The following is a 27,702-nucleotide window of genomic DNA, read 5'->3' as shown; positions in this document are numbered from 1 at the left end:
TCCTGTGGCCGACTCGGAATATCTCTGCGGAAGCTACCGAGACTGTCTACCGGCGCGTCACTGTGTATATCTCTATAGCGTGGGCGAGGCGTGTTTCGTCTCGGGGGAGGGGGGCGAAAGGATTTAAGGAGCGGACAGAAGGGCGTTTGGCGGCTGCGCAGTAAGGAGGAGGCGGTGTTGTTATTATCATGTCTCTGGCCGTGGAAGAGCAGGAAGAGGCGAGCGGCGGGACCAAGGTAACTTGTTGATAGAGGGGGTCCCGCTCAGACGCCGACCTTCTCTCTGGTCTAGGAATGTGTTAATAATGGATCCGGTTCCTTGAAGACTGTAATATTTTGTTCATATTGGAGAGTTTATTTTTTCTGCACCCCCCTGAGAAATAATGTAGTTCTGGTTCTTCCTGTAAAGTTTTTTTTTTTACTTCGTAGTACTAATAAATGTATTGTGGGTGGCATGAAATAAGTTGAAGAAAGTTAGTGCACACATTAGAAAATGAAAACATTCTTTCCTGTTAGAAGGATTTTTTTTTAAAAAAAGAAACTGATAACGATAGAAAGAACCTAGGATAAAGGGGCCGAATCCTGATCCCATGACAGGTATGGCCAAGCTTCTGCTTGACGTGTGGCTTTATGAGTCGCTATAAAATGCACGAAGGCTCAATCCTGCTTATGATCGTGTGTCATGTAGTCTTGTCAGATGGCTGAAGGTACCAGAAGTGGCTCCTGCCTCCTGTAATTTCTGCTTCTCTCACTTTTGGTTTCCTCCCAGGCTTCCAGAGCTGTTGGCCTATCAGGGTCTGTATTATATAGCTTTGTATTATTGTTGTAGGTCTATTATCAGATCATTGGCATTATTCATTCCAAGCTAAATATTGGAAGTCTTGTTGATGTTAACAGGAAATTATAGCCAAACTAGATGCATAATGCTAGTATTTAGTAGTCATTTGGAACATGTATGCTATGGTAACAAATGCTGACGAAACTCTTTCTGGCATTCATGTGGCTCCTGACTTATTGTCTGATTACATTGTGCAAGATTGGCAGTGGCTTCTGGGCAGAGAGGAAGCTTTTTCATCCAGTAGGGTTTTAAATTCTGAATAAACAGTTACCTATTTGTGTGTCAATAGAAAACAGGATTTCTAAGACATCCATTTTAATACAAGGTTTAGTTAAAATGTTGTTATGTGTTGTCAAATCGCCCCCATCTTTTGGCAACTCTATAAATGAATGATCTCCAAACTGTCCTCTCAACTGTCCTGCTCAGGTCTTGTAAATTCAAACCAGTGACTTCTTTAGGGAGAGAGTCCATCTCATATTTGGTCATCTTTTCCTGCTGCCTTCCATTTTTCCCAGCATTATTTTCTTTTCCAGAGAATCCTGCCTTCTCATGATGTGCCCAAAGTAGGACAGCCTCAGTTTCAGCATTTTTGTCTCGAGAGATAGTTCAGGCTTGATCTGATCTAGGACACGTTTTGTCTTTCTGACAGTCCAGGGTATCTGCAAAGTCCTCCTCTAGCACCACATTTCAAACAAATCATTTTTTATCTTCCAATTGGCTTTCTTTACTGTCCAGCTTTCACACCTGTATATGGTGCTGGAACTACAAGAGTATGCATGATCTTGGGCTTCATCTCCAGTGACATTCTTACACTTGATGATGTTTTCTGGTTTCTTTTTTGCTGCATTTCTGGTTCTTCTTCTGATTTCTTGGCTGCACTCCCTATTTGGATTGATTGAAGGTATATGCAATTTCTAACTATTTCAGTTTCTTTATTGTCCACACTGAAGTTATATAGTTCTTCTGTAGTCATGTTTTTTGTCTTAATTTCCTACTGCAATCCTGTTTTGGCTCTTTTTTCTTTCACTTTCACAAAGTTGTTTCAAGTTATTGCTGCTTTTTGCCAGTAAGATGGTGTCATCTGCATATCTTAAATCACTGATGTTTCTTCCACCAATTTTCACCCATCCTTCACCTGAATCTAGTCTGACTTTCCATATGATATGTTCTGTGTACAGATTGCACAGATAAGGGGGATAAAATTCACCCTTGTCTGACACATTTGCCTACAGGAAACCATTCTGTCTTTCCATATTCTGTCCTAACAGTAGCTTCTTGACACAATAAAAGTTACGCACCAGGACAAGTTAAATATTAGCTAAGATTAAATAGAATTTAATTTGGCAGAAATTAAACAAGTAATTAAGATACTGAACAAATTACAAAAAAATAACTGATTTCTTGGTGCACATTTATCCCTTATTGAGCACAAAATGAGAATATACACCATTTTAAAAATAGGAATGACAATACAGCTGCTTCTCTTCTTTCAGCAGTTTAAAGCAGTGGTCTCCAACCTTGGGCCTCCAGATGTTCTTGGACCAACTCCCAGAAATCCTGGCCAGCAGAGGTGCTGGTGAAGGCTTCTGGGAGTCATAGTCCAAGAACATCTGGAGGCCCAAGGTTGGGGACCACTACTTTAAAGCACTAGATTCCATCTGTCCTGTAGTATAGAAATAATGTTCTAGAAACCACAGATGTTTGGTGAGTTAAGAATTAGATATATTGAATCAGAATGTCTGGGATGTTGCACGACATGTGGCATCTGTGAGGATGTGCTCTGTTTATCTAGTAGCACATAAGTTTTCTCAGGTCTGCCCAATGCTATAATGCCTTTCTCTCAGTTAAGAATGTGCTGCATAATTTCACTGTTGGTTATCTGCAGTTATGTTAATATTCAAAGATCTGAACTATAGAAGAACACCCAAGTTCATCTGCTTAAGCCATCCCCTTTCCCGTCACAACACAGCCAGGTACTCTGCTAGGGTGCAATCTTCCCAGTCTCCACATTTTTTATCACTTTTTCTTGTGGTTCCTTCTTCCCTCTTCAGAAATTCAAAGAGCTAATAATTGAAAGCTCTTTAGAGTTATTAGAAGCAAAGAGAGGAGCTTGGGGCTATTATACTGTATACAGTGGACCCTTGACTTACAGACGGCTTGACTTACAGACTTTTTGAGTTACAGACTTCTCTGGCCGCAAAATTTAGGTTTGACTTGCAGCCTGAGATTTGACTTACAGACCAGAAAAAAAACAACAAAATGGAACAAAAACGGCCTGTTACGGGATTAATCAGTTTTCAATGCACTGTAGGTCAATGGAGACTTGACTTACAGACTTTTTGACTTGAGAACCGCCTTCCAATATGGATTAAGTTCTCAAGTCAAGACCCCACTGTATTCTTATTTTGTGATCTGCATGTGGGATATACTGTATATGCTCCAGTAATCGGTGACTAGAGAGTGAACTTTAAGTGCTTTAGAGAGGGTGGCTTGAGAAGGATGTGCTCATGACAGGACATTCTGGCTGGTCCTGAAAAGATGGCTTGCCAGTGGACATTGCTCAGTTGCTCCCATTTATAGCAAGGGAAGCAAAAGGCATGGCAAAATGTTACTTCATAGTTACCATATTTTCTGGCAGTGGACTGCTTTGTTTCTCAGTTCTGTTCCATCCTATCTACTCAGAAAAATAGTCCAGTCTAGCATCTTCCTTTGCTCTTTTGGGAGGAAACAAAGCAGAGAAGGGAAACTGCTGCCCAATGAGCTGCCAGTGAGCCAAAACTGTGTGATTTGTTCAACTATCACAAGCGAGGGTGATAGAGCAGTGTGCACTGGCATATTGTTTGTTCATACCAAGCCAGGGTTCCTGCAGACAAAAAAGCATGAGAGAGTGGGGTTTGAAGAGAATAGGATCTTGGAGGGAATGAAATACAGTGGGGTCTCTATTTAAGAACTTAATCCGTATTGGAAGGTGGTTCTCAAGTTGAAAAGTTCTTATGTTGAATCTGCATTTCCCATAGGAATGCATTGAAAACCATTTAATCCGTATCTGCTCTTTTCCGTCCATAGAAACTGCAGTGGAACCTCTACTTAAGAACTTAATCCGTTTTGGAATGGTGTTCTTAAGTTCAAACGTTCTTAAGTTGAAGCAAAATTTCCCATAGGAATGGACTGAAAACCAATTAATCCGTTCTGGCTGTTTTTTTGTTATGTAGAGGTGCGTTCGTACATTGAAGCATTAGTTCCCATAGGAACTAATGCAAAGCTGGTTAATACATACTCTAACACTAGGGGGAGAATTTTTTTTTTAACCTAAGATGACCTAAGGTTAAAAAAAGAGCAGGAAAGGTTTTTTTTTCCTGTTCTTATCTTGGATTTCTGTTCTCAAGTAGAAGCAAAATTTAGCAAATGGAGCTGTTCTTAAGTTGGATTGTTCTTAAGCAGAGACGTTCTTAAGTAGAGACCCCACTGTAAGGTACAGTAGTTTGTGCTTAAAGTGGGGGAAAGCCTTCTGCCAACTTCCGGCTTCTCTTGCGTGCAATTCCCTCAGCTGACTTCTGTGGAGTCTGTGCAGATGTTGGGATGAGAAAGATTCTACATGTCTTGTATACCCAGCTTTATAAGAACTTTTTATATCATTTTAAAAACAGCAATTTGTTAGTATCAGTAGGCAAGTTGTAGGCATCTCAAATGCCAGGGCAAGAACTGCTTGGAAGAGAGACATATTTGAGTTTCTCATGAAACGGCTAGGTTAGGGTTGGTACTTATGCTTATACTTAAATATAAGCAGCATAAGCACCTTTTCTGATCTTTGTCTCTTAGCTGTATTGCCTTCTGTAGCGGAAGATACTGTCAGGGGAAACTAAGAAAATCTGTTCTGGGGGGTATATAAAACACCCTCGGACATTTTGATCAACTAGGTTGGATGTAATGTCGTCACAGAGCAATTGTATTCAAATAACTACTTTGTTTGCTAAGTGAGATAAATTACGCCACACCCAAGTTACTTCGTTTTTCCTGTGAATAATGCAATTCTGATAGAGGGATGTGTCACTCAACAGAAAGTTAATAAAACTGCCATCTCAGCAATCAACTGTCTCCACATTGGAGTTGCTTTTGTTGAAATCTTTATGGATATAGGTTTTAAGGATAACTTTTTGCTTTAAAACAAGTTTTTCCTTATTTTCATGATGGCTTTCTTCTAAAACATAGAAGCATACACACATCAGTGTCGAAAAGAGCATAATCTTTCTGGTACTGTATTGAACAATTTAAGATTTTTTTAAAAAAAATACTACCTCCCCAGCTTATCCCACAGTTTGATCGCTATGGAAACTTCCTCTGTGCACAAAGGAGATGGAGTTGCACGTATACCCAACTGTCAGAGACTGGTTGTCCATTAGAAGGTAGAGAAAAAACAAAGTGGTGTGATCCTTACACAATACAAAGGAAGGGCAGGTGATACCTAGTTTATTCGACCATAAAAAATTAAACAAATAGCTAGCTTTTGACCTAAACACGTCTTTATCAAGCTGGGCACCAATCTATTGTGGATAATGACTCTGCACCCTGCAATTTTTACATCACCTTCAAGAAGAAAAAAAACCAGACATCTACCAAGACCTTAGAGATTCTCATATATATATATTCATATTTTCCTGCACTATCCACAATAGATTGGTGCACCATCTCATGAAGATTAGTTTAGGTCAAAAGCTAGCTATTTGTGGATGGGTGGAATACGTCTATTATATAGTCAGTCATTCAGACTAAAATGGAAGTGTTCATGTCATTAACTGAGCAGACCCAGAATTAGAATTAAAAATAAAAATTGTAGTGAGTCATCTAATTTTTTGAAGCGATCATTTTGATCAGTCTCACTGCACAGAAACAGAATATTCCACTGAAGATCTAGAACTCAAGAAAAGACAGCTAGGGAAGGAAAATATTTCTATCTTATCCTTTTTAATTGTTTCTTCTTTTTACCCTTCCACTTAAACTAAGATTTGCCATGACTGAACAGTCTCAACTTGCAATGGCTATTTAAGTACCCACTTAGTGATGCAGTTAGCTTTTGGAACGCATTAATCGGATTTCAATGCATTCCAATGGGGTTTTTTTCCCCACTTGACAACGATTTTGCTTAACAGCGATTTTCCTGGAATGGATTATCGTCGTCAAGCAGGGCACCACTGTATTTGGTTTAGGCATCTGGCTGTGGAGTCAGAGGTTTGGAGTTCTGTTCCCCACGGTGTCTCCTATGAGTAGAGCCAGCCTGTATGACTTTGGGCAAGCTGCACAGTCCCAAGGTGCCCCCAGAAAAAAGGAATAGTAGACCGCTTCTGAGTGTTCTCTACCTGGAAAACCCTGAAAAGGGTTGCCTTAGGTCTTAAGCGTTGACTTGACAGTACATGACTATTATTAAAGCATGCAATTAGTAGCAAGAGTATGATGGAATGTAGAGGTGAGAGAGTGGCTTCTAAATACCAGCTGTACCTGTCCCATCCTTACAGTTCACTTTTCCTCATGGAAGGCATGCCAGGGGCTAGCAGCTGATGAAGCAAGCTCTCACTGTTATATCTCCAGCCCTGTAATGTCTTTTGCTTCCATTTTAGATGAGAGCTGTATCTGTGGATTTAAATATTGACCCTTCACTACAAATTGACATCCCTGATGCACTCAGCGAAAAAGATAAGGTGAAGTTCACAGTCCACACTAAGGTAAGATGGCATGGAGGAGGGAGGATTAAGCATTGGAAGCAATAGCTTTGCTCAGAGATGAGAAAAGCTGAGAACTATGGTAAGGCCAGAAATAGGAAAAGTTACTTTTCTGACAAGTGAACTACAGTGGCCATGCTGGTTGGGCTATTCTGGCAATATAGTTCAGAAAATAATTTTTCCAATCTCTGGCTTTGCCGTAGTTGGCAATAAAGATGGGGACAACTCACCATTTTGGCAAGTCGTCCTGCTTCGTGATCCGTCAAAGTTGATGAAGCACGAAGCTCCTCCCCATGAACTGACGAAGCAGAAATTTATTTGTCAATTTGTGGAGGGGGGCTGTTAGACAGCCAGAGGCTCCCTAAAAAAAAACTGATGCCGACACACACACACACACCCAGTAATCGCTGCTACCGTGGCTTTCAACAACTGGCCTCCACAGCCACGGCCTGCAGTAAGGGACACTGACTGCCCTTTGCAAAGATGGCAGATGTAGCTTCATTTAGGGCAGGGAAGCTGCAGCCTCCATCTTTACAAATGGCAACCTGGATTCCCTTAAGGCAGGCTAAGAGGGAATCCAGGCTGCGCTTTGCAAGGATGGCAGCTGCAGCTTCCCTGCCCTAAATGAAGCCGCAGCCACCATCTTTGCAAAGGCCTTCCCTCTCTTCCTATGGGGGACAACAAGAAATTGGGAAATATTCATCCCTTCGTATTCGTCTGGGTCTCTGGAATTGACGAATACGAAGGGATGAATATTTAATGAATTAGCAATTTCTAACGAATAATGCAATCTTTTTTTAATTCGTCCCCATGTCTAGTTAGCAAGTTAGATATGTGTGCTATAAGAAGGTGTAGCTTAATCATTTTCGATCAGCAAATGGCCTATTCTTAAGCAGAGCACTGTACTAGTTTGAAAGAAAACAGATGCATTGAGTTAATCTTTGATTTATAGCTACCAGGAATCCAGTCATCAAGATGTACAAATGATGGTTTATTATCTGAAAGTGGGTACCGTATTTTTCCATTTATAAGACGACCCAATGTATAAGACGACCCCCCTTTTCTAACCCCAAATTAGAAAATTTGATCCCTGCCTATCCCTTCCTTTTGATAAGCCACAGAACTTAGCAAAAGGAAGGGAAAAGCAGGGATTAAAGGGCTCCCTTTGACCACCGCTGTTCCTTGCCCTTTGCGAAGCCATGGGGCTCCTTCGGGTAAAGGCTGTACGATCGCAGCCCTTTGATCCTGAAGCCCTTTTATGGCTGTTTCAGGATGCCTGATTGGTGCATCCCCTCAAAAAGTCTAGAAAGTGGAATGATGGGTATAAAAGTGAGAGGGAATTTATACTTATCTGTTGCCCTGCTGCTTGACCTATACTCTGTGTATGCTCTGGACTTATGCAACAAAACAGGGGGGCAGTGTGTCGTGGCGGCAGCAGAGGAACTGAAAGTGGTGGAGGAAGGGGGAATCCCAGGCATGGAGATGCCTCGAGACCCCACTCCACATCCGCCGCCAGCACCAGCTGCTCCGGATCCTGACCTGCAGCCTGTCCAGGCAGTAGCACTGCGGTTGCAGCTGCCCACTCAGATTTGGCTGTGGGAGGGAGGGGGGAGTAGTGATCTGGCGACTTATGGCTTGCATGCCAGCAGAAAGGGCTCCACATGCCAGCTGTGACACACGTGCCATAGGTTCACCATTGCTGGCCTTGGATGCCTAGCTTATTTTCTTGTGGGAATTGTTGCTTCAGGCCTCTTTGAATAATTACTTGCTCCACAGCTTTTTTGGCCGTTCCATGAATTTTTGAAACTGTTTAAGAAATTTCATTTCTTTGTTGTTTTCTCTTCAGCAATTTCATTTCTTTGTTGTTTTCTCTTCAGAATCTTTAAGAAAACATAAAAATTTTACAGCAGTTTTGTTATTTTGGGAAAAGGGGGTTGTTGGTACTAAAGAAAGGCTTTGCCTCAATCACCATCCTACTGGGTGTTTTTGCATTTTGTTGGTCTTTTGGTATTCCTACCTTGCAGGATTGGTGCAAAGAACAAAAGCACTTAATCTTGTGGACTTTTGCTAACTCCTTGGAGCACTGAGTAGTTTGAATGACTCAAAAGTGTTGGGAGGTGTACCAGGTAGGAAGATTTCCTCCAGCCATCAGCACATTTGGCCCCCTTTCCACACCAAGAAAGTCTGGGCAGTGTGGCTAAGTGGTTAATGTGGGCCTCTCTAACTCAGCAGAATCATGGCAGAAATGAACTGACATGACAGCCCTTGTGTTAGACATCTTTTCTTTTTTCCCCATTGAATCCACCCACCATCAAAGGTGGGCAAGCCTGAAAACCTTTAGAAATGGTGGCAAGCTTAGGGCTGTTGTTAGATTTGCCAGAGAAAAGACAAAAGCCACTGTGGGCACCTGATCTGACAATGCATTAGTCTTTCCAGCTGAATAGGTGTGATGGACAAATACATAAACTATTCTTTGTAATAATAAAGTGGAAGGAATGTGCTAGTGGTGCAAAGGAATAAGCTTTTGATCTCTTTCAGACTACACTGCCAGCTTTTCAGAGCTCAGAATTTTCAGTTACTAGACAGCATGAAGATTTTGAGTGGCTACATGATACGTTTACTGAAACAGAAGAGTATTCAGGACTAATTGTGAGTATTTAGACTGGTTGTAGCAACCTGGTCAAAATAAGGAGCTTGTAATCAAGACACTGAATGCTTTCTGCTCTTTTGTTGTAAATGTATTGCTGCTTTTTATTTCACCTGTAGGTCAAAGGGTTGACTGCTGTGAACAGAAGGTTGCAATACTTGTACTCATTTATTTGGGAATAAATTACATCAATCAGAATACTGTTTAATTGTGCCACCATGTAAGGGCAATCATGCAAGCATTCCTAGCCCTGGCACCCTCTCCTTCATATGCTTGATCTCCTGCTAGTTGCAAAATTGGATGCACAAAGGGAAGTCCACCAAAGGGGGAAAGCAGCTGCATGATCCTTCCTTCATGTGCAATATTTCCTCAGTTAGATTTTGGCCATTGAGTTCAGTGAGATCTGCTGAGAGGAGACAAGCATGGGATTGTACTATAACTTAAATATTGGCTAAGTGCAAATATATTATTGCAATGGATTCGAGCTGATCAAATAATTAGACCTCACTTTATATCAAAGGCTTTCACAGCAGGGATCCAATGGTTGTTGTAGGTTTTTCGGCTGTTTGGCCGTGTTCTGGAGGTTTTTCTTCCTAACGCTTCACCAGTCTCTATGGCCAGCATCTTCAGAGAACAGGCGTTGGAACTCTGTCTGTGTTCTGCTATAGTGTGTGGGATAGTTGAGTATTTATAGCTGTGGGATCAGCTTTTTGTCCTTTTCAGGAGATTTGATGATTATGATGATCAGTGTTTTTTTGTTATGGGTGTATTGTTGTGATAAGGAGGGAGATGATCTGTCACTGTGATTGATGAGTGTAGTTAGCTAGTCTTTTGTATGCAGTGATCACTGGTCCTTGTGGCTGGGTAGAGTTCATTGAGCTTTTTGCAGGCTGTATTTTTCAGTGCTGGGAGCCAGGCTTTGTTGAGTTTTAGACTTCTTTTTTGTTGAAGCTGTGCTGATGTTTGTGGATTTCAGTGGCTTCCCTGTGCAGTCTAACATAATGATTGCTGGTGTTGTTCAGTACTCCAGTCTCCCGGCACTGAAAAATGCACCTTTAATTTTGACAATGCTTACCAACAGTGGCTCTGAATAAATATAGTCATTCATTAGCTCACAACAAATTCTTCAGGATGCAAGAATCCTGTTTCGTTGCTGCTGAACTCCAGCAATGTTGTTATAAAAATTGCTGCTGCAGAGTTTTCTACTGTGAAAGTGTTGTTGCCTTTTGTCTAAGATTCCACCAGCCCCTGCAAAGCCTGACTTTGATGGCCCTAGAGAGAAGATGCACAAGCTTGGAGAAGGGGAAACGTCAATGACAAAAGAGGAATTTGCCAAAATGAAGCAAGAGTTGGAAGCGTGAGTACTGTAGTTTCCTCAGTAAAGATTTTCTGTCTTGTCTTTTGTTTTGCTGACAAATTTACAGTTAAAGGAGTTCTGAAATTGCCAAACAGCACAGCACCTGTGTGGATGGATACAGGAATTGGTGCTATGTGAGAATCAGTCCGCCACTGTCACACTTGGAGCTTATTGAAGTTCTAAAGCTATTTTCAAAGGCAGCTCAGTAATAGTGGCCTCATCTCTATTTTCAAGCAGCAGGTATAGCTGCTAGGGCTGGTAAAACCACTCTGGGCAAGAGCTACAACTAGATATTCCCGAATAAGGCTAAGTTCCACAATCTGACTGCAGACCTACTCTGTTTCCCCGAAAATCAGACAGGGTCTTATATTAATTTTTGCTCTAAAAATGCATTAGGGCTTATTTTCAGGGGATGTCTTATTTTTTCATGTACAGCAATCTACATTGAATCACTTACAGATGTCATCTTCTGGTTGCTGCACAATGGTGGAGGGCATGGTTTCACTTGACTGGCGCTTATTTTTGGGGTAGGGCTTATATTACGAGCATCCTGAAAAATCATACTAGGGCTTATTTTCAGGGAAACAGGGTAGTTCTTATAGTGTGTCACAATATAATGTTTTACTTATATCAGCAATCTTACCAATAGAGTCTACACTGAATGATAGAAAATATGTGGGTAGTTGTTGTCTTGAAAACTGACTTTGAATGACATTTTCAAGGTGGTTCATCACTTCCCTGCCCCAAATTGATGTGTAATCAGCCAATTGAATATCCTGCCATTGGCGTCTTTTAAAAATATATAATCAGGATTGAGTGTAAGTGTAGACATCCAGACATCAAGTCTACAACTGATAGCAAGTCTATGGAACATAGGAAGCTGTTAAGCACAGAGACGGACCATTGGTTCATCTAGCTGAGTACTTTCAAACCGTACTTGCTGGGACTGAACCCGAGGTCTTCTGTATGCAAAGTGTATGCCTGCCACTGCGTTGAGGTCCCTCCCCGCACAGCAAGTCCTTTGAACATGTGGGGAGTGGCTGTAACTTTGTGACACACACTTCACATCCAGAAGGTCTGTTGTGTGGTTGTGGAGGGAACAAGAAACATAACTGGATGATATTGGAAGATGGATGTCACTGCAGCCTGTCAAGCACCACCTTCTGGAACATATCTTCAAAACCACTGAGAAGAGGCCTTTCTTACTCTTCACCTTAAAATGCAGTCCTGAAAGATACGCTAATCAATTATAGCAAACTCCTAAGGGATCCTAGAGAATTGGCAGCCTTTCCCAAGTGGAGAGTCACCTATGGCAACCAAAGCAAGCTTTATTCCAAAACTTTTAAAGCCAGACAGACTGAAATCAATAGAGGTAATTAGCTTCTTACTGTTTATGCTTATTTGTTACTTGTTTCCTCCCTCCCATCCTTGTATTTATCAGGCTGAATTTACCAAAACATTGTAGTAAAGTATTTGTCCAAGCACTATTTGGCATTAGAGCAAGGATAGGGAATGCTTGTTGCACTGGCCTATAACTCTTATCCCTGGCACAGATGTTGGAGATCAGAAAAGCCTGCAGGCCATGTATTCCCTATTGTTCTACTAAAGGACTGGGGCAAGACATCAGGATATGGAGTGACACTGACATACACCATTGTTCTCCTTTTAAGCTTTTTAAAAAAAGAAGTAGAGAGTAAAGGGGGAAGGTGAGAACAAAAGAGAAGGAAAAAGTAGTTAAAGGGAGAATTTTTCTTTAATCTGAGAGGATACTTATTGAAAAATCTTTTTTCTAACTAAATATGAGGGTCTGAAATGGTTGAAGTTAAAAAGTATTGAACATATTGGAACATTATTTTTTTAAAAAGCATGATAGTAGCTATTGTCTATTATTTTCCCAAAAGAATGCAGTGGGTGCGCAGTACCTTAAAATTGGGCATTATTTTTGCTACTTTAAAAAGCAGGTTAAAATGCTGCCAGTCCAAATTTCAGAAGTAATGCATAAGTATTACAAGCATGTAGACATGTTAACAATGTTACCAGTCATTACATTATTTTGCTAAAACAAAATGATTGTCCTCTATTCTACCCCAAAATATCACGTTACCATACTGCTAGTTGTAATGTAGGACTTGCAAACTCTAACACTGTGAATATGTTTATATGTGTGTGAGAGAGAAGGTTAAAATTAACATAGTTGCCTATTTCTTGGCATAAAATCAGGTTTCAACAGATGCATCCTTTGCTGTACCTGAGTGCACAAGGGCCATTAAATCTGTTCAGCTAATTATATTTCAGTGTGTATCAGGTTTGTAATGTGGGATGAGGAAGTTTTGCTAGATCATACTGTTGACAGATAGGATAGGGGATTGGGAGAGCAAAGGCTAAAGTGAACAAATGAAAGGACCTTTCAGTGACAGCAAAAATTAAAAAACAAGAAGATATCCTGGGGATGCTCATGTTCATAGTCTTTGGGTTGTGGGTCCCTTTCCTGCTAAGCGTTGGAGGTGATCTGCTGCTCCTCTCAAACTTTTATGAAGTGTGGACAGTGTGAAGTGTGCTCATCTAAATTCAGTGCCATTGTGTTTTAATCCCCAGGGAGTATCTTGCTGTCTTCAAGAAGACTGTATCAGCACATGAACTCTTCCTTCAAGAAATTTCTTCTCACCCTGTTCTCAGCCAAGATCACAACTTCCACATCTTCCTTGAATATGATCAGGATGTAAGGCATGTTATCTTTTAGACTGTCAGGTTACATAAGATTGCAGTAAGCCAAGCTTGTGCAACCAATCACTCTTTAAATCCTGCTCCCCTGTCAGGTATGATAGACCACCCACAAGTTGTTAAAGCCTCCTGTATTTGTTGCTTGTCTTTTACTGTGAAAATGGCGGAGATACCAGGGATTAGCAAGCAGGTAGTAGTATGTGGCTTGCCTCCATTAAGCTTGGTAAATTGCCCATTGTTTGGGCCTATTGTGAGTTCTCCAGTTGTTTACTCAAATAGCATTCTGTGCTACAAATTCTAGTGCTCAAAGTTTGTAAGGGAGCAAAGTACCAAACCCATATTGCTAATTCTAGTTAGCATTTATTTTGGAATATAACCTTTCTCTATTTTTATGCCAGTTTCTGTGTAATGAGGAGCTGGATATAGAATTTATAGAAAAGTAGGAAGACGAGGATTTTGGTTTTACTAGCACAATCACTCCCCAACTCCACACCATAATCCAGTCTTTTCAGTTTGCCAGGAAAAAGAAAATAGCACAAGAATGTTCCTCTATTCTGCTGCCACGAAGGCGAAACTTTCCCCCCCCTTTTAAAAAAATATGAAAACCTTGTACATTCTTACCATGTATCTCCTAGATCCTATAAATAACAGAATGCAACATTTCCTAGTTACATTAATGGTACATCTGATGTCTAGTGCAAATTGTTCTTTGCCTCTGATGCAAACTTTTTTTGGCCATGAGCACCTGTTAAAAAGTGCAGATCACTTCCTCCGGTAGAAAAACAAGGCAGTATGCCGGCTGTCTGTTTCTTAAGATTGCGGAACAAACAGGATAGTAAGAGTATTGTGAACCTATTATGTTCCTGTTTCATATTGTCCCCTTACGTGAATTGCTGAAAACAAATTTACCACTCTCCTTGTTTTGTAATAAAAATAGTCATTGGTCAATACCTTCTTGCAATGACTATTTTTAGTCCAAAAACTGGAGAGTGATAATTTTGCATAAATAGCACCTGTCAAAGAGGTTTTGTTTGTTTGTTTGTTTGTTTCTGTTATTTATATATACCGTCCCATTGGTACAGAGCACAATTCTGGGTGGTATAATGTTGATGTTACCAGCAGGGGAAGATTTTCAGTAATTAAAGACTTGCTACTTTAATCCCACAACTTTTCTGACTCATGAATAACCAATTTATTGTGAGGCAGAAGTCTTTAATTACTGAAAAGATATCCCTGTCATAATTATTTTTAGTGATAGTGATTTTCAGTAATTAAGAACTCCCTTATCCTGTGGCCCCCAAATTTCTGATGCCTAAAAGGATTCCATGGAAACCTCAAGACCATTGTGGGAGGCAGAATCAGAAACACTTGGTTTTTGAAAAACAGCCATGCTGACAAGACTTGTGGGAAGAGGATTTCAGCCCATATGACTGATGTTTGGAAATTTCTGTTGCCTTTCAGGCTAGTATGGAGTTTCTTGCATATAGAATTTCATTTAAGTAGATGAGATCTTCAGCACAGAATATTGTTTTGTGTTTAGTTAAATCTAGGATAATAACGGCCCTAAAGAGATTGTTGCTTCCCACTCTGTTTTGTCATGTTTCTCTTAGTTAAGCGTTCGGAGGAAAAATACCAAGGAAGTATTTGGTGGCTTCTTTAAAATTGTGGCGAAGAGTGCTGATGAAGTTCTGTTCTCTGGGGTTAAGGTAAGATCACCTCTAGAGTTAAATTTTGTTTTCTGTAAATTTGAATGCCTACTTGCACTGTTAAATTTTCAGTTTCCTGCCTTACAATTCAAGATAATTGTATACTGTATTTGGTAATCTTTATAGACTTCGTTTAACTGCTAAGACAAAATTATTTGTGCAGTATTTGTGGAATGCAAACATTAGTAAAGCTGAACTATGAACAGTTAGTATTTAGAAATATGAGTTAGGCAAAAGAGTGGGAAATTTAACAAAAGGGTTGCATTCTGTGCTGGGTACCATAGCAGAATCCAGCTTCAACGAAGAAGGTAATTCCCCAAAGCTATGTCTGGAGTGCCGGGGAGCCCACTTCTAGACAGTTCCTAGGATTGTGGGGAAAAGAGAAGAAAGGAAGTTCTGGAACATATGTGGGCATCATTTTGGACTTACTCCAAAGTGCTCTCTGAGAAAAAGTTACCAAAATATCCTTGGAACTTGACCAAAACTAGAAAAAAATAATCTCTTGGTATCTTTCCAAAATGATTTGTGATAGATCCCATGCTGATTATTAAGTAGTTCTGTGTTCAGAGTTCGGTGTCTCCAAGGTAAGATAAGGAAAGCCTTCCAATTGAGATGATAGCGAATTACTGTCAGTGAGACCAGAAAACACAAAGTTAGGTGGACCATATTTCTCACTTGATATAAAGCACATTTCTCTTCTGAATAAGCCCCCAAAATGCTCCTATGGATACATTTTTACTTGCTACCCTAACCCTTGCATAATGCCCAGTGGTGTGTAGTGGATAGAATGATGGACTAGGACTCAAGAAACCTGGGTTCAAATTCCACTATGGAAACCCATTGGATAGATGGAACTGGTAAAACCTCTCCTTAAATACCTCACTTACCTTGAAAGCCTTATTAGGATCCCTGTAAGTCAGTTCTGATTGGACAGGACAGAACAAAAACCCTTGCCTGTTGGTTCTGCTCTTCATTAAGATTTTCTGTTTGCTAGATGATTTATTATTATTTGGAGAATAATTAATTTTTATAGACTTTATAATTTATATACAGTTAACGACGATAATCCGTTCCAGGAAAATCGCTGTTAAGCGAAAACATTGTAAAGCGAAATTAAAAAGCCCATTGAAACGCATTGAAAACCATTCAATGCGTTCCAGTGGGCTGAAAACTCCCCGTCCAGCGAAGATCCTCCATATGGCAGCCATTTTCTGTGCCTGTATAGCGAGGAATCCGTCCCTAAGCACAGCGGGGAGCAATTTTAAGCACCTGGCGGCCATTTTGAAAACCCGACGATCAGCTGTTTTTGATCATCATAAAGCGAAAATCGGTTCCCGAAGTAGGGAACCAATCATCGCTAAGCGAAATTCCCCCATTTAGACCATCGTTTTGCGATCACACAAACATCATCGTAAAGTGGATTCATCGTAATGCAGGGTAATCATTAAGCGTCATATGTTAGAAGAGGCAGGAGGTATTTCATTAATGGATTGCCAGTGATCATACAAGTATGTTAACATCCTGCCTAATCCTTTCACTGTTGAGAGTAAAATGTGACTTCTAGTGTACTAATCACCTTAAAATTTCTCTTTACAGGAGATAGATGATTTCTTTGAACAAGAGAAGACATTTCTTGTAAATTACTACAACAGAATCAAGGAAGCATGTGCGAAGGCAGATAAGATGACAGGATCTCATAAAAGTAACTTTTCTACCTATTGAGTTACTTTCCTGAGGTATTTCTAAATGCTTGTCCAGTTCAGAAGGAAGACTTGGGAACCTTTTTGTATTCTTTATTAACAGATGTTGCAGATGACTATATTTACACATCATCTTCTTTAAAAAGCCTGGCTGTAGAAGAGCCAACTGTCATAAAAAAGTAAGTTCAAGCTGTTTTTCTTTAAAAACAACTCTTACAAGGATTCTCAGATAATGTCACTTTGAACTGGTCTCAAGGTACAGGAAGCCAGATTTAGGTTGAAAATCAGGAAAAACTTAACTATTAGAGCAAGGTGACAATGGGACCAATTACTACAGCAGGTGGTGAGTGCTGTAATGTTGGAGGCATTCAAGAGAAATGTGAACAACCATCTGTCAAATCTGCTTTGATTTGGATTCTTGAATTGAGCATAGGGTTAGACTCAATGCCTTACACCTTTTTCCCCTGAAAATAAGACCTAACCTGAAAATAAGCCTTTGTATGATTTTTCAAGATGCTCGTAATATAAGCCCTACCCCAAAAATAAGCCCCAGTTAAGTGAAATCCCGCCCTCCACCATTGTGCAGCAACCAGAAAACATGACTGTATTTGGAAAAAATGTAGATTATTGTACATGAAAAAAATAAAACACCCCTGAAAATAAGCTGTAATGCATTTTGAAGCAAAAATTAATATAAGACCCTGTCTTATTTTCAGGGAAACACGGTAGACCCTTTCCAACTCTGATTCAGTATGGTACAGTGGATAGAGTATGAGACTAGATTTGGCAAGAGATTTGGGTTCAAATTTCTGCTCAACCATTGAAACTCACTGGGTGAGATGTGATAGCACTGGTAATGTTGCCATAAGTCAAGTTATTTAATAGCACTGACACATTCAGTTTGATTAGGTCAAAGTGAAGTCTTGAAAACAGTATTGAAGTTTGAGGGAAGTCATATACAGCAGCAGTACCCAACCTTTTTGGGACCACGGACCGGTTGGGGGTGTGGGCTCCATGTAGGGGGGCACCCCCTGCGCCAATGCAGAGGGGCATGTTGCACCCACATGCGAGAGCATGACACGCCCCCACGCATGACATGCACCTCCGCGAGCTTGACATGCCCACTGTGTGTACAGGCGGGGAGCGGAGATCCATCTCCATGGCCCAGTTCCATGAAGCCCATGGACTGTCACTGGGCCGCAGACCAGGGGTTGGGGACCCCTGATATACAGGAAATGTGAACTTTTTTGTACTGCTTCCAACTACAGTGATGCCTCGCACGACGAATGCCTCGCACAACGAAAAACTCGCAAGATGAAAGCGTTTTGCGATTTTTTTGTGACACAAAACAAATCTTTCTATGGCCGTGCTTTGCAAGACGAATAGGAACGCATTAATTAAATTTCAATGCATTCCTATAGGAAACCGCACTTCACAAGATGAAGGGGTGGGATTGCAGGTAGATGCTGTTACTCAAGATGTATGTTCACTGCCTACTCTGGAGGCTCCTGTGTAGTCACTTTCATCATTAGACAGCTTTTGAGGGCCACAGGATGGGAAGGGGAAGTCTTTAGTCATTGCCCCCAGGATGACTTACACAACAAGATTTCTGCTATAGACTTGTAGAACTGGAAGGAAGCTGATAGGTAATTCAGTTGGACTTCCTGCTAATGCAGGCAATGAGAGTTAGTCTGAGTGCAGGATTTGGGAGATCAATATTTATTCTTATTATCTTTATCCCCAGGTACTTGATGAAAATGTCTGAACTCTTTGAGAAACTCAGGGTAACTTTGTTTTATTTGTTAAATACTTACTGTTTTTCTTTAGCAAATAATAGTGGTAGATAATATAACTATTAAAAACAATCAAGTAGAAGTCAATGGCATAATCTTTGAAAGTACTCGTAGAATACAAAACAACAAATAGTAACTAATGTCAGTATATATATTTTTCAGGGATCTTTCTAAACAGCAAGGTTCTTGCCATTCCCCAAACATCGTAAAAGACAGGGTGTATAATATGCCTCGTTTATCTGAATGTGCAGACAAATTCTTATGGTAGAAGGTGGTCCTACACATCCTTCTCTAAACAATAATGGGCTTTAAAGGTCATTGCCAGCATTTTAACAGAGCCTAGAAATCAGTACATCTGTCAACAATACTCCCATTTGATCTGTCTGCTACATTCTGAATCTGCCAAGATTTCCAAAGACCCTTCAGACCTAAGAGTAAACCATAGCAGGTGAAAAGAGATAGAGCTAGGATGTGCAGTAACCTGGCCAGATCTGTAGCGGCACACCAGCCTAAGCTGAGAGAAAGTCACACTTGACCACAGCTGGCACCTGACCATCCATGATAAAAGATTGCCCCAGAACTATTACGTTCTTGTGTTTAAGGGAAGTGCAGCCAAGTCAAACACACGTTGTATCTTTTATTCCTGGATTAGCAGCCCTGGTGACACATGCATGCCTTCTAATAGTCCCCTCACACTTACATATGTCTTGCTGGGATGTCCTCATTGCTGAAGAGCACAGGTCTTTCTGTATAACCAAATCTGTGCTCCATCAAATATCAATCCTATGTACCGTTTTTTTCAAAACACAGTAACCTGGTACCTGTTAATTTACAGATTTTAATTGGGTGGGTGACTTTAAAGATGGTTATCTTTAAAAAAATATTGATTGAATTATTAGGTTGTGTTACTGATTAAAAATATGTCCTATGTTTGCAACAAGTATAATTTATGATGCAATATAAACTAGCTGACATTTCCACATGCCTAACGACTGACCTGTTGTTCTGTGTGAATTAAGCTTCAGTTATTTAGCCCATCTCCAGACCCTAATGACTCCCTAAGCACCGATACGTACTCTCAACAGCCTTCCCAGACTGAGAGAGAGAATGTCACTCATATATAGGTAATATTATACTCGGCATTCTTGGATGACTTTGAGCTGTGGTTTCATATACATGTCAAACAACTTGGTGACAGCATGGATCCTCAAAGGAACCCAATAGGCTGACCTTGGTTTCAGACAGAAGTCCATCAGCACCACTTTCTTGAGTTACGTAGGAAGGACCAGAAACACAGTAACACTCTGGCCGTGTGATCCAGAAAAAATTGCTGTGATTCATGGTATTGAAAACCAAATGAACTTTTCCTGCCTAGTTCTCAGTTAGACCATCTGCCAGGGCAACCGAATGTGTTTTATTTCAAAACCAAGTTCACACAGAGGTTGGCATTGATTGTTTAATTTATTTCTGTCATTCTTTGTAAATTTGAAGGCCATCTATGTCCTTTAAAAAAAAAGATGCTACAGAAGTGTTAACACATTAGACCTTGTAATTAGCATCATCAGTGATTCTGTCATCTTCTCTGTAGAAAGTAGAGAATCGTGTTTCTTCTGATGAAGATCTGAAACTGTCAGAGTTACTAAGGTATTATATGCACAATATAGAAGCAGCAAAGGTAAGCCTTCTCTAAAAATTTTCTGATGCTTGTCTTAGAATGATTTTCTGAACTGTAATTTCAATGAAGAATAATGCAAAAAGTAGCAGTGTTTCGAATACTCAGGGTAGCAACTGGAACTTCCAGGCAGAGGGGAGGACTTTGCTCCTTCTACCACTGCTGATCACAAGGCAAGTGGAGCTTGGAACTGAAAGAAATAAGAGCCCCTTTAATGTATACTGAGTTGACAGAGGGGAAACCACACACCCCCTCCAAGGACTGTTGCCATTTTCCTGTGTGGCAAGCAGGGATGCATGGCAAGATACCTACAGTAGAGATGGGCATGACCCTGGGTTCAGAGGTTTGCGCTGGTCTGTATGCATAGCCCCACGGGTGCACCACAGACATTCCCTTCCCTCACCTCCCCAGGCAGTGACCCACCCACTAGTCAGAATGGCCTCCTTTCCCCCTCCACTTCAGCTGTTCATCCAGCCCTGGCAGGAGCACAGGGTTCCTTGTCTTTGCCACCTCCTCTGAATGGGGAATCGGCTAAGGAGGCAGAGAAGCCTGGTCGAATAGCTCAAGAGGAGGGCGAGAGGCATGCACATTGGCTAGTATTTGGAGGAGCCAGCTGGGGAAGTGGGGGAAGGGAACATACAGCACCAGTGGTGCTGTGCATATGAACTGGCACAAACCTCCGAACTGAGGTTCATGCCCCTCTCTAATCTACAGCCTATTACTTTGGGTTCAGGCTGAAAACCCTTTTCGAGACTGAGGCAAATGTAGTTCAAACTAAGCTCTCCCCCCCCCCCCCCCCGGTGACAGCACTGGATAATTCCACAGTTTCCAACACCCACCTCCCTTTCAAAATCTAAATAATAGTATTTCATATCAAATTATTAAGGAAGGCAGATCTGAACAGAAAAAGATGTTTGTCTTTACCAAAAGGAAATATGGGTTAAAAATGTTTCTAAAATGACAAAAACTGGTAAGAGTTTGTCTAGCACTAGAGCAGTAATTGTCTGTTCTTCCTTCAAGTTCTGGACATCTTCAGATTCTGTTTTCAGAAAGTGAAAACTTGAAAGGCTCAGGTTGTGGGTTGAACTGGACCAAGCAAGACAGAGTGGGTACTAAATGTTGAGAAACAATGGAGGAAAAGAAGTTGGAAGAGCACTCACACCTTGCCACGCAAGAAAATGGTTATGGTGTCTGTTGGGCTTCTAACAGGTCAATATTTTGAACACGTAGTTTCCCTGGGTAAAAATAGACAGTGTATGAAACATTGTCTAAAAATATTATCAGAAAAAATGCTAGATGAGGTAAACTGAACTACTGAGTTGTAAACATATTTCAGTGATCAAATGTGCAACTTTCTGAAGAAATCTGCAGAGAAAGATCAGTAAACATCCGAAACTAGGGCAAAAATCTTAAGTTTTTTTTTCCTTCAGAGATACTGATGGAATATTTTATTATAATTAGAAGATATTATAGCTTAACTTCCTTTGCTATATTCAACTTCATTGCAAAATATATACAGTACTGGTTAAAAACAAATGCCAATGCAGTGTGGAACCACCCATATTTTTTTTCTACTTCTTTTCAGTATAAATACTTCCTAAACCCCACAAGTTCCTGTTTATTTGACTGTTATGGATTATAGTACAGAATGAGATCCTTAGCAGAATTTGAATTCATTTTCTGGACTATACTTTTGTGAGAATAATCACTGACCATGTTAGCATAGGGATACTTGGAACTGTTATTCAAGATAATAAATTGTCAACCTCTGATTCCTACCCTGTTTCCCCAAAGGTAGTAACTACAAATACAGTGGTGCCTCACTTAATAACGATAATCCGTTCCAGGAAAATTGCCGTTAAGCGAAAACATCGTAAAGCGAAATAAAAAAAACAATTGAAACACATTGAAGCCTGTTCAGTGCATTCCAATGGGGTAAAAACTCACTGTCCAGTGAAGATTCTCCATACGGTGGCCATTTTCGCTGCCTGTATGGCGAGGAATCCGTCCCTAAGCACAGCAGGGAGCCATTTTGAAAACCCAACAATCAGCTGTTTTTGATTGTCGTAAAGTGAAAATTGGTTCCCGAAGCAGGGAACCGATCGTCGCTAAGCAAAATCCCCCCATTTAGACCATCGTTTTGTGATCGCAAAAAGATCGTCATAAAGCGGATTCATCAAAATGCGGGGCAATTGTTAAGCGAGGCACCACTGTACTCAAATTCCTTATGCACATTTACTGAGACATAAAACTTGTTCAGCTAAGTAGGATGTATGTCAGAGTAAGCAAAAGTCATACCATGTTCCCTGTACAAATACTTGTAAAATTAGTTCTTTGAAACAGATGTTATAATTTCTTCATAATTGTTTGAAACCACCGTCCAGAAATTTAAGATTCACAACAACCATTAGTTCAAAAAGCATAATCTGAATAGAATCTGATTTTCCTGGAAGCTTAGAAAGAAGCGTAATATTTGAGCTTGCTGATGTTGCTTGTTGACTGTAGTTCCTGTAATCCCCGATCGAATATTCACTCATATGGCTTCATTGCTTCCTATGCAGTAATTTCAGTCAGTTCTGCAAACAGATTTCAACTGTCTGTAAACCAGTTAAAGCTAGGCTTTTCCACAGTTGCAACATTTACCCATTAATTGGGAGAGTGTTTTACTTATACAGCTATAACACCTATCACACTTGGATGGTTTCATTTATTGGCAAATTGCACTGTAAAATTGGTTTCTCACAGAATAGTTGGCCCAAACTATAACTGTGTGTTTTGCCTTGCGTATAGGTTCTATCAAGGCTAGAGATTTCCTTTCCTTTTTTTTAAATGCGAGCTTAGAGTTCAGTCTTTTTACTGCCCTTGCTCTGGATCAGTGTTCAGATATGGGGAAGTTAATGAGCTACATTCAGGAAATTGAGTTACTGCTGTAGAAATATGTTGGGGTTTTCTTCACTTATTAATTTGTGAGATTCTAAGATATATATAACAGAAATCAGTTTTTAACGTATCTTATTTTAAATAAATTGCATTTTAAGTGCTTATTTAGCAGTTTATACGCAAATAACCAATAGAAATAATAGGTTGGTTCAGTTTAAATTTCAAGTCCTTAAACCAAGAACGTAATTTCTTCTATAACTTAATCCTTTCAGGATCTCTTGTACAGACGAACACGTGCTCTTGCAGACTATGAACATTCAAATAAAGCTCTGGATAAAGCTAGATTGAAAAGCAAAGATGTCAGGTTGGCAGAAGTACATCAGCAAGAGTGCTGTCAAAGATTTGAAAAAATTTCTGAATCTGGAAAACAAGGTAAAGCTGTGTCATGACAGCAAGAAGCTGTTATATTGGCTGAAACCTAGCAAGAAATTACAACGTAGGGGTAGGTTCTAGGTATCAATGGAACTTGCATACGTTTTGATTCACCAAATCATCACTCATTCAGTGGACCTGCTCTAGTTGCAACTTACTGGTATATTTCAGCCACTGTGCGTAAAGCTCTTTGTTGTAAGTACATTAAATGTTGTAGCGGAGATTTCCTTCATCTGAATTTCAGGTCTGCAAGCTACAGTGGCACCTCGCTAAACGACGACCCTGCTAAACGACAAATCCGCATAACAAACTTTTTGCGATCGCTATAGCAATTCGCAAAACAGTCATTCCTACGGGGGATTTTCACTGGACGTCGATTAGGTCCATGCTTCGCGAACCATTTGTTCGCAAGATGACGATTTTTCCGGCTCCGCAAAATGGCTGCCCTGTGTTTTCCGGATCCATGCTTTGCAGGGCAGCCATTTTTACAACTGATCAGCGCTCACAAAATGGCTTCCCTATGGGTGATCTTCGCTGGACGATGAGGTATTTTCCCCATTGGAATGCATTAAACCCAGTTTCAGTGCATTCCAATGGGGAAAGGGTTTTCGCATGATGACAATTTCACTAAACAGCGATTTTCCTGGGACGGATTATCGTCGTCATGCGGGGCACCACTAGTAGTTTTAACTCTGGCTAGTGACATACAAGCCAATAGTAGCATTTTGTGTGATGGTGGTAGAGAATTGCACGATTGTGGTTCCATTTCCTAAGGGATGTAGAGAAAAATAAAACTGGTTCTAAGTGGTTGAAGTGATGTCCCTTTTCTCTTTTGTGTTCTAGGAACAGTGTTCAGACTATAGGGTTGGATTTATAATTATGTTAATAATTAACTATTTGAGCCAACAAATTGGGAATGAAAATAGGGTGAAACATGTCAGAAGTAGTAAGAAAAGAGATCTAGGAAAATTCGTGAAACTTCCAATGTGATCTTCATATTTTTTGTAAAGTAATGTTAAGGCAATATACCTGGCATAACTTTTGGAGGCAAATCCCCCCAAGTTAAGAAATCACCATAGACATTATCAGCTATGCATGGAATCACACAACTCAATATGCAACAAATAATGTCTACAGTCCTTAACTTGAGGCAGTTTGCCTCCAGTAGTTACACTGTGTTGTCCCAGCATAACGAGGAAGAGGGATTTGGGCTATATATCCTAGGAGACTGGAGGTACGTTAGTACAAAGGACGTGGTGGCGCTGCGGGCTAAACTACAGAAGCCTGTGCTGCAGGGTCAGAAGACCAAGCAGTCGTAAGATTGAATCTACGCGACCGAGTGAGCGCCCGTCGCTTGTCCCAGCTCCCGCCAACCTAGCAGTTTGAAAGCACGCAAATGCAAGTAGATAAATAGGGACCACCTCGGTGGGAAGGTAACAGCGTTCCGTGTCTAAGTCGCACTGGCCATGTGACCACGGAAGATTGTCTTCGGACACAACGCTGGCTCTATGGCTTGCAAACGGGGATGAGCACCACCCCCTAGAGTCGAACATGACGACAAAAATTTTCAAGGGGAACCTTTACCTTTACCTTAGTACAGGGACAGATACTCATCATTGGTATTAGACTGCTGTGCTAAGGGTTGGTTTGCATGTAAGTATGATATGATATTTACCCTGATTTATTTTTTATGACATGGTTTTGTGAAATCAAAAGATTACTGAACTTGCAGAAATGATCATCTTGCAGCAGCTGTCAAGTGTTAACTGTGTTAACACTAGAAATAAAAAAGTGTCCTCTGTATTGGAAGAATAATAGGGATTTAGCATGTATGGTACAGAAAATGTAATTTTTGCAATTTAAGAAATCTGGAACACTACCCTCACTGTTTCTCTCCATTTTCTCTCAATGGTAGAACTGAACAACTTCAAACAGAAACGAATTGCAACATTTCGTAAAAATCTAATTGAAATGACTGAACTAGAGATCAAACATGCAAAGGTATATATTCTGAGAGAAGACTTGCAGTTGGAGCCAACCATAGTACAAAAACTATTCATAACAATGCACAGGGGCTGGACTTGATGATCCATAGGGACCTTTCCAGCTCTGCAGTTCTGATTATCATGATGTCTGGTTTTTCTTAGAGACAGTGAGATTTTCTGAAATAGGAAGAAAAACCAGGAAATAACTTGAGCTACTCACACGTGCAAACATGTACTGTGTTTCCTCGAAAATAAGACAGGGTCTTATATTAATTTTTGCTCCAAAAACGCATTAGAGCTTATTTTCGGGGGATGTTTTATTTTTTTCATGTACAAACATCTACATTTATTCATATACAGTCATGCCATCTTATTCTGGTTGCTGCACAACGGTGGAGGGCGGGGTTTCACTTAACTGGGGCTTATTTTTGGAGTAGGGCTTATATTGTGAGCATCCTGAAAAGTCACACTAGGGCTTATTTTCAGGTTATGTCTTATTTTCAGGGAAACGGAGTATATGCATTTTGTGCAGTAAAATTAAGCTTTCAAAAGTTCCTAAATAAGCTATGTTTCTTTTGGGGCATGATTAATATTTGTAGCTAAATCCCATGAAAATCTATGCAATTCAGATTTGATACACAAACCTGCCTCATTTGGTTGGTTTCCTTTGGGTAATGAAGTCCTGCAAGCCCCAAGGCCGGGCTCGTCATGTCCAGGTGTGCAGGGGTATCCGTATACGGGGACCCCTATCTCTAGTCCTTTTAGGCGAGGGTGGATGGTACCTTTATTAGACAACTAAGAATTACAGACAGAACCTGTATTTCATCCTGTACATATCCTCATCAGGCTGGCCACCACAGAGCTGAGGATGGTGCAGAAAAGTTCCAGAAATTATGCCCAGATTCCTTTGTTAAAAGCAAGTTTCAAAATGGGGACTGCAGGTTCAAGTCAGAAATGTAGTTTTGGATTTCAATGAGTGGCGGCTCTCCGTTTAGAAAGAGTGGGGGAGGTATTTCAATTAGTACCAGCATAAACTACAGATTTGTAGTTTCTAATCTGAAAATACAGGTCAAAAGATCACTTTTGTTTGTAGTTTTTAGTAGTCTAATAAAGATATCAGAAGCCTTTGGTTTGAATAGGGCTAAATTTTCACAACTGTCAAGAGTGAATATATTATTAATGCATGTCTAGTCAAAAGCAGGGATGAGCAACTTATGGTTCTCCAGTCATTGTTTGATGGCAGCTCCTTTGATCCTTCACCATTGGCCTGGCTGCCTAGGGCAGCTGGTAGTTAACAACAACTGGAGGGACATGTATTGGCCACTCTCATTTAAGAGCAAAACATTGTTATATATTGACGAAGAGTCGGACATGGACACGACTAAACGACGACTGAAAAGCTGCAATGGTTACTTTGCTAATGGAAGAAGAATGGGTCTAATTTAAAAAAATATTTATTTTTAAATTAGAAGTCTCTTTATATCTTCTGGTGCCCAAATTTCTCTCTCTCTCTCTCTCTCTCTCTCTCACACACACACACACGCACGCACGCACGCACGCACGCACGCACGCACGCACGCACACACACACACACACACACACACACACAAATAAATAAATAAATAAATATGTTAAAATATATTATTTTCACTTGGGTTTGGTGGCTAGCTGCCCACTCTGTAATATTAACAATCTTTTTTGCTTTCCAGAACAATGCTTCTCTCGTGCAAAGCTGCATTGATTTGTTAAAGAACAACTGAAGAATCTTAATCTGACATGTGAAGGCAGGGGAAAGTACTCTGCAACATATTCAACAATGTTATAAAACTCATTTCTAGCTTGATTTCCTTAAAATAATTTGTTTGGCTGGATACTTAAGCAGGCACTAATGACATAAATATCAGATATAAATATTATGCTACATATCGATATGCTTGAAATGTGACTAGCATTGTGTGAATTCTCTCAGGTGAACAAATAATTAGATGTATTTATAAACTCTTGTGGCAACTGGCTTCTGGGAAAACTAACAATGAAATTGAGTGTGTGTAGCAGAACATTTGAAAAGCACTGTCATTGCATACCATAGATATACCATGATTTCCAACTTCTCATGGTATACATGTAATGACTACAGCAAACATTTCTACTATTTTCTAAGAAACTCCTTTGGCATTCCATTTCATAGACTTCTATTGCAATGTATTTTGAATTATTGTATTTTCTTGAACAATACAAAATAAAGACCTTTAATCATG

At 40.2% G+C, this 27,702-nt stretch overlaps 1 protein-coding gene across 1 annotated transcript; it reads left to right on the top strand.

Moving 5' to 3' along the window:
- Positions 1-62: 62 nt before the first annotated feature.
- Positions 63-27,702, top strand: SNX5 (sorting nexin 5). The gene is made up of 13 exons (XM_072998327.2): positions 63-236; positions 6,450-6,554; positions 9,090-9,200; positions 10,434-10,555; positions 13,151-13,274; positions 14,887-14,982; positions 16,579-16,684; positions 16,786-16,861; positions 18,427-18,466; positions 20,064-20,150; positions 23,300-23,459; positions 25,375-25,460; positions 27,154-27,702. The coding sequence occupies exons 1-13, from the start codon at positions 189-191 to the stop codon at positions 27,202-27,204; spliced, it is 1,212 nt and encodes a 403-aa protein (XP_072854428.1). The 5' UTR covers positions 63-188; the 3' UTR covers positions 27,205-27,702.

This window comes from Pogona vitticeps, chromosome 4, assembly GCF_051106095.1.
Source record: "Pogona vitticeps strain Pit_001003342236 chromosome 4, PviZW2.1, whole genome shotgun sequence".
Lineage (NCBI taxonomy): Eukaryota > Metazoa > Chordata > Lepidosauria > Squamata > Agamidae > Pogona > Pogona vitticeps.
This window is presented reverse-complemented; position numbering and strand designations above follow the sequence as displayed.

Coding starts and splice junctions, on each gene's coding strand:
- SNX5 (XM_072998327.2), top strand. CDS start 189: ATGTCTCTGGCCGTGGAAGAGCAGGAAGAGGCGAGCGGCGGGACCAAG. Junction 10,556..13,150: donor ATGAAGCAAGAGTTGGAAGC/GTGAGTACTGTA, acceptor TTTAATCCCCAG/GGAGTATCTTGCTGTCTTCA. Junction 20,151..23,299: donor ACAATATAGAAGCAGCAAAG/GTAAGCCTTCTC, acceptor TAATCCTTTCAG/GATCTCTTGTACAGACGAAC.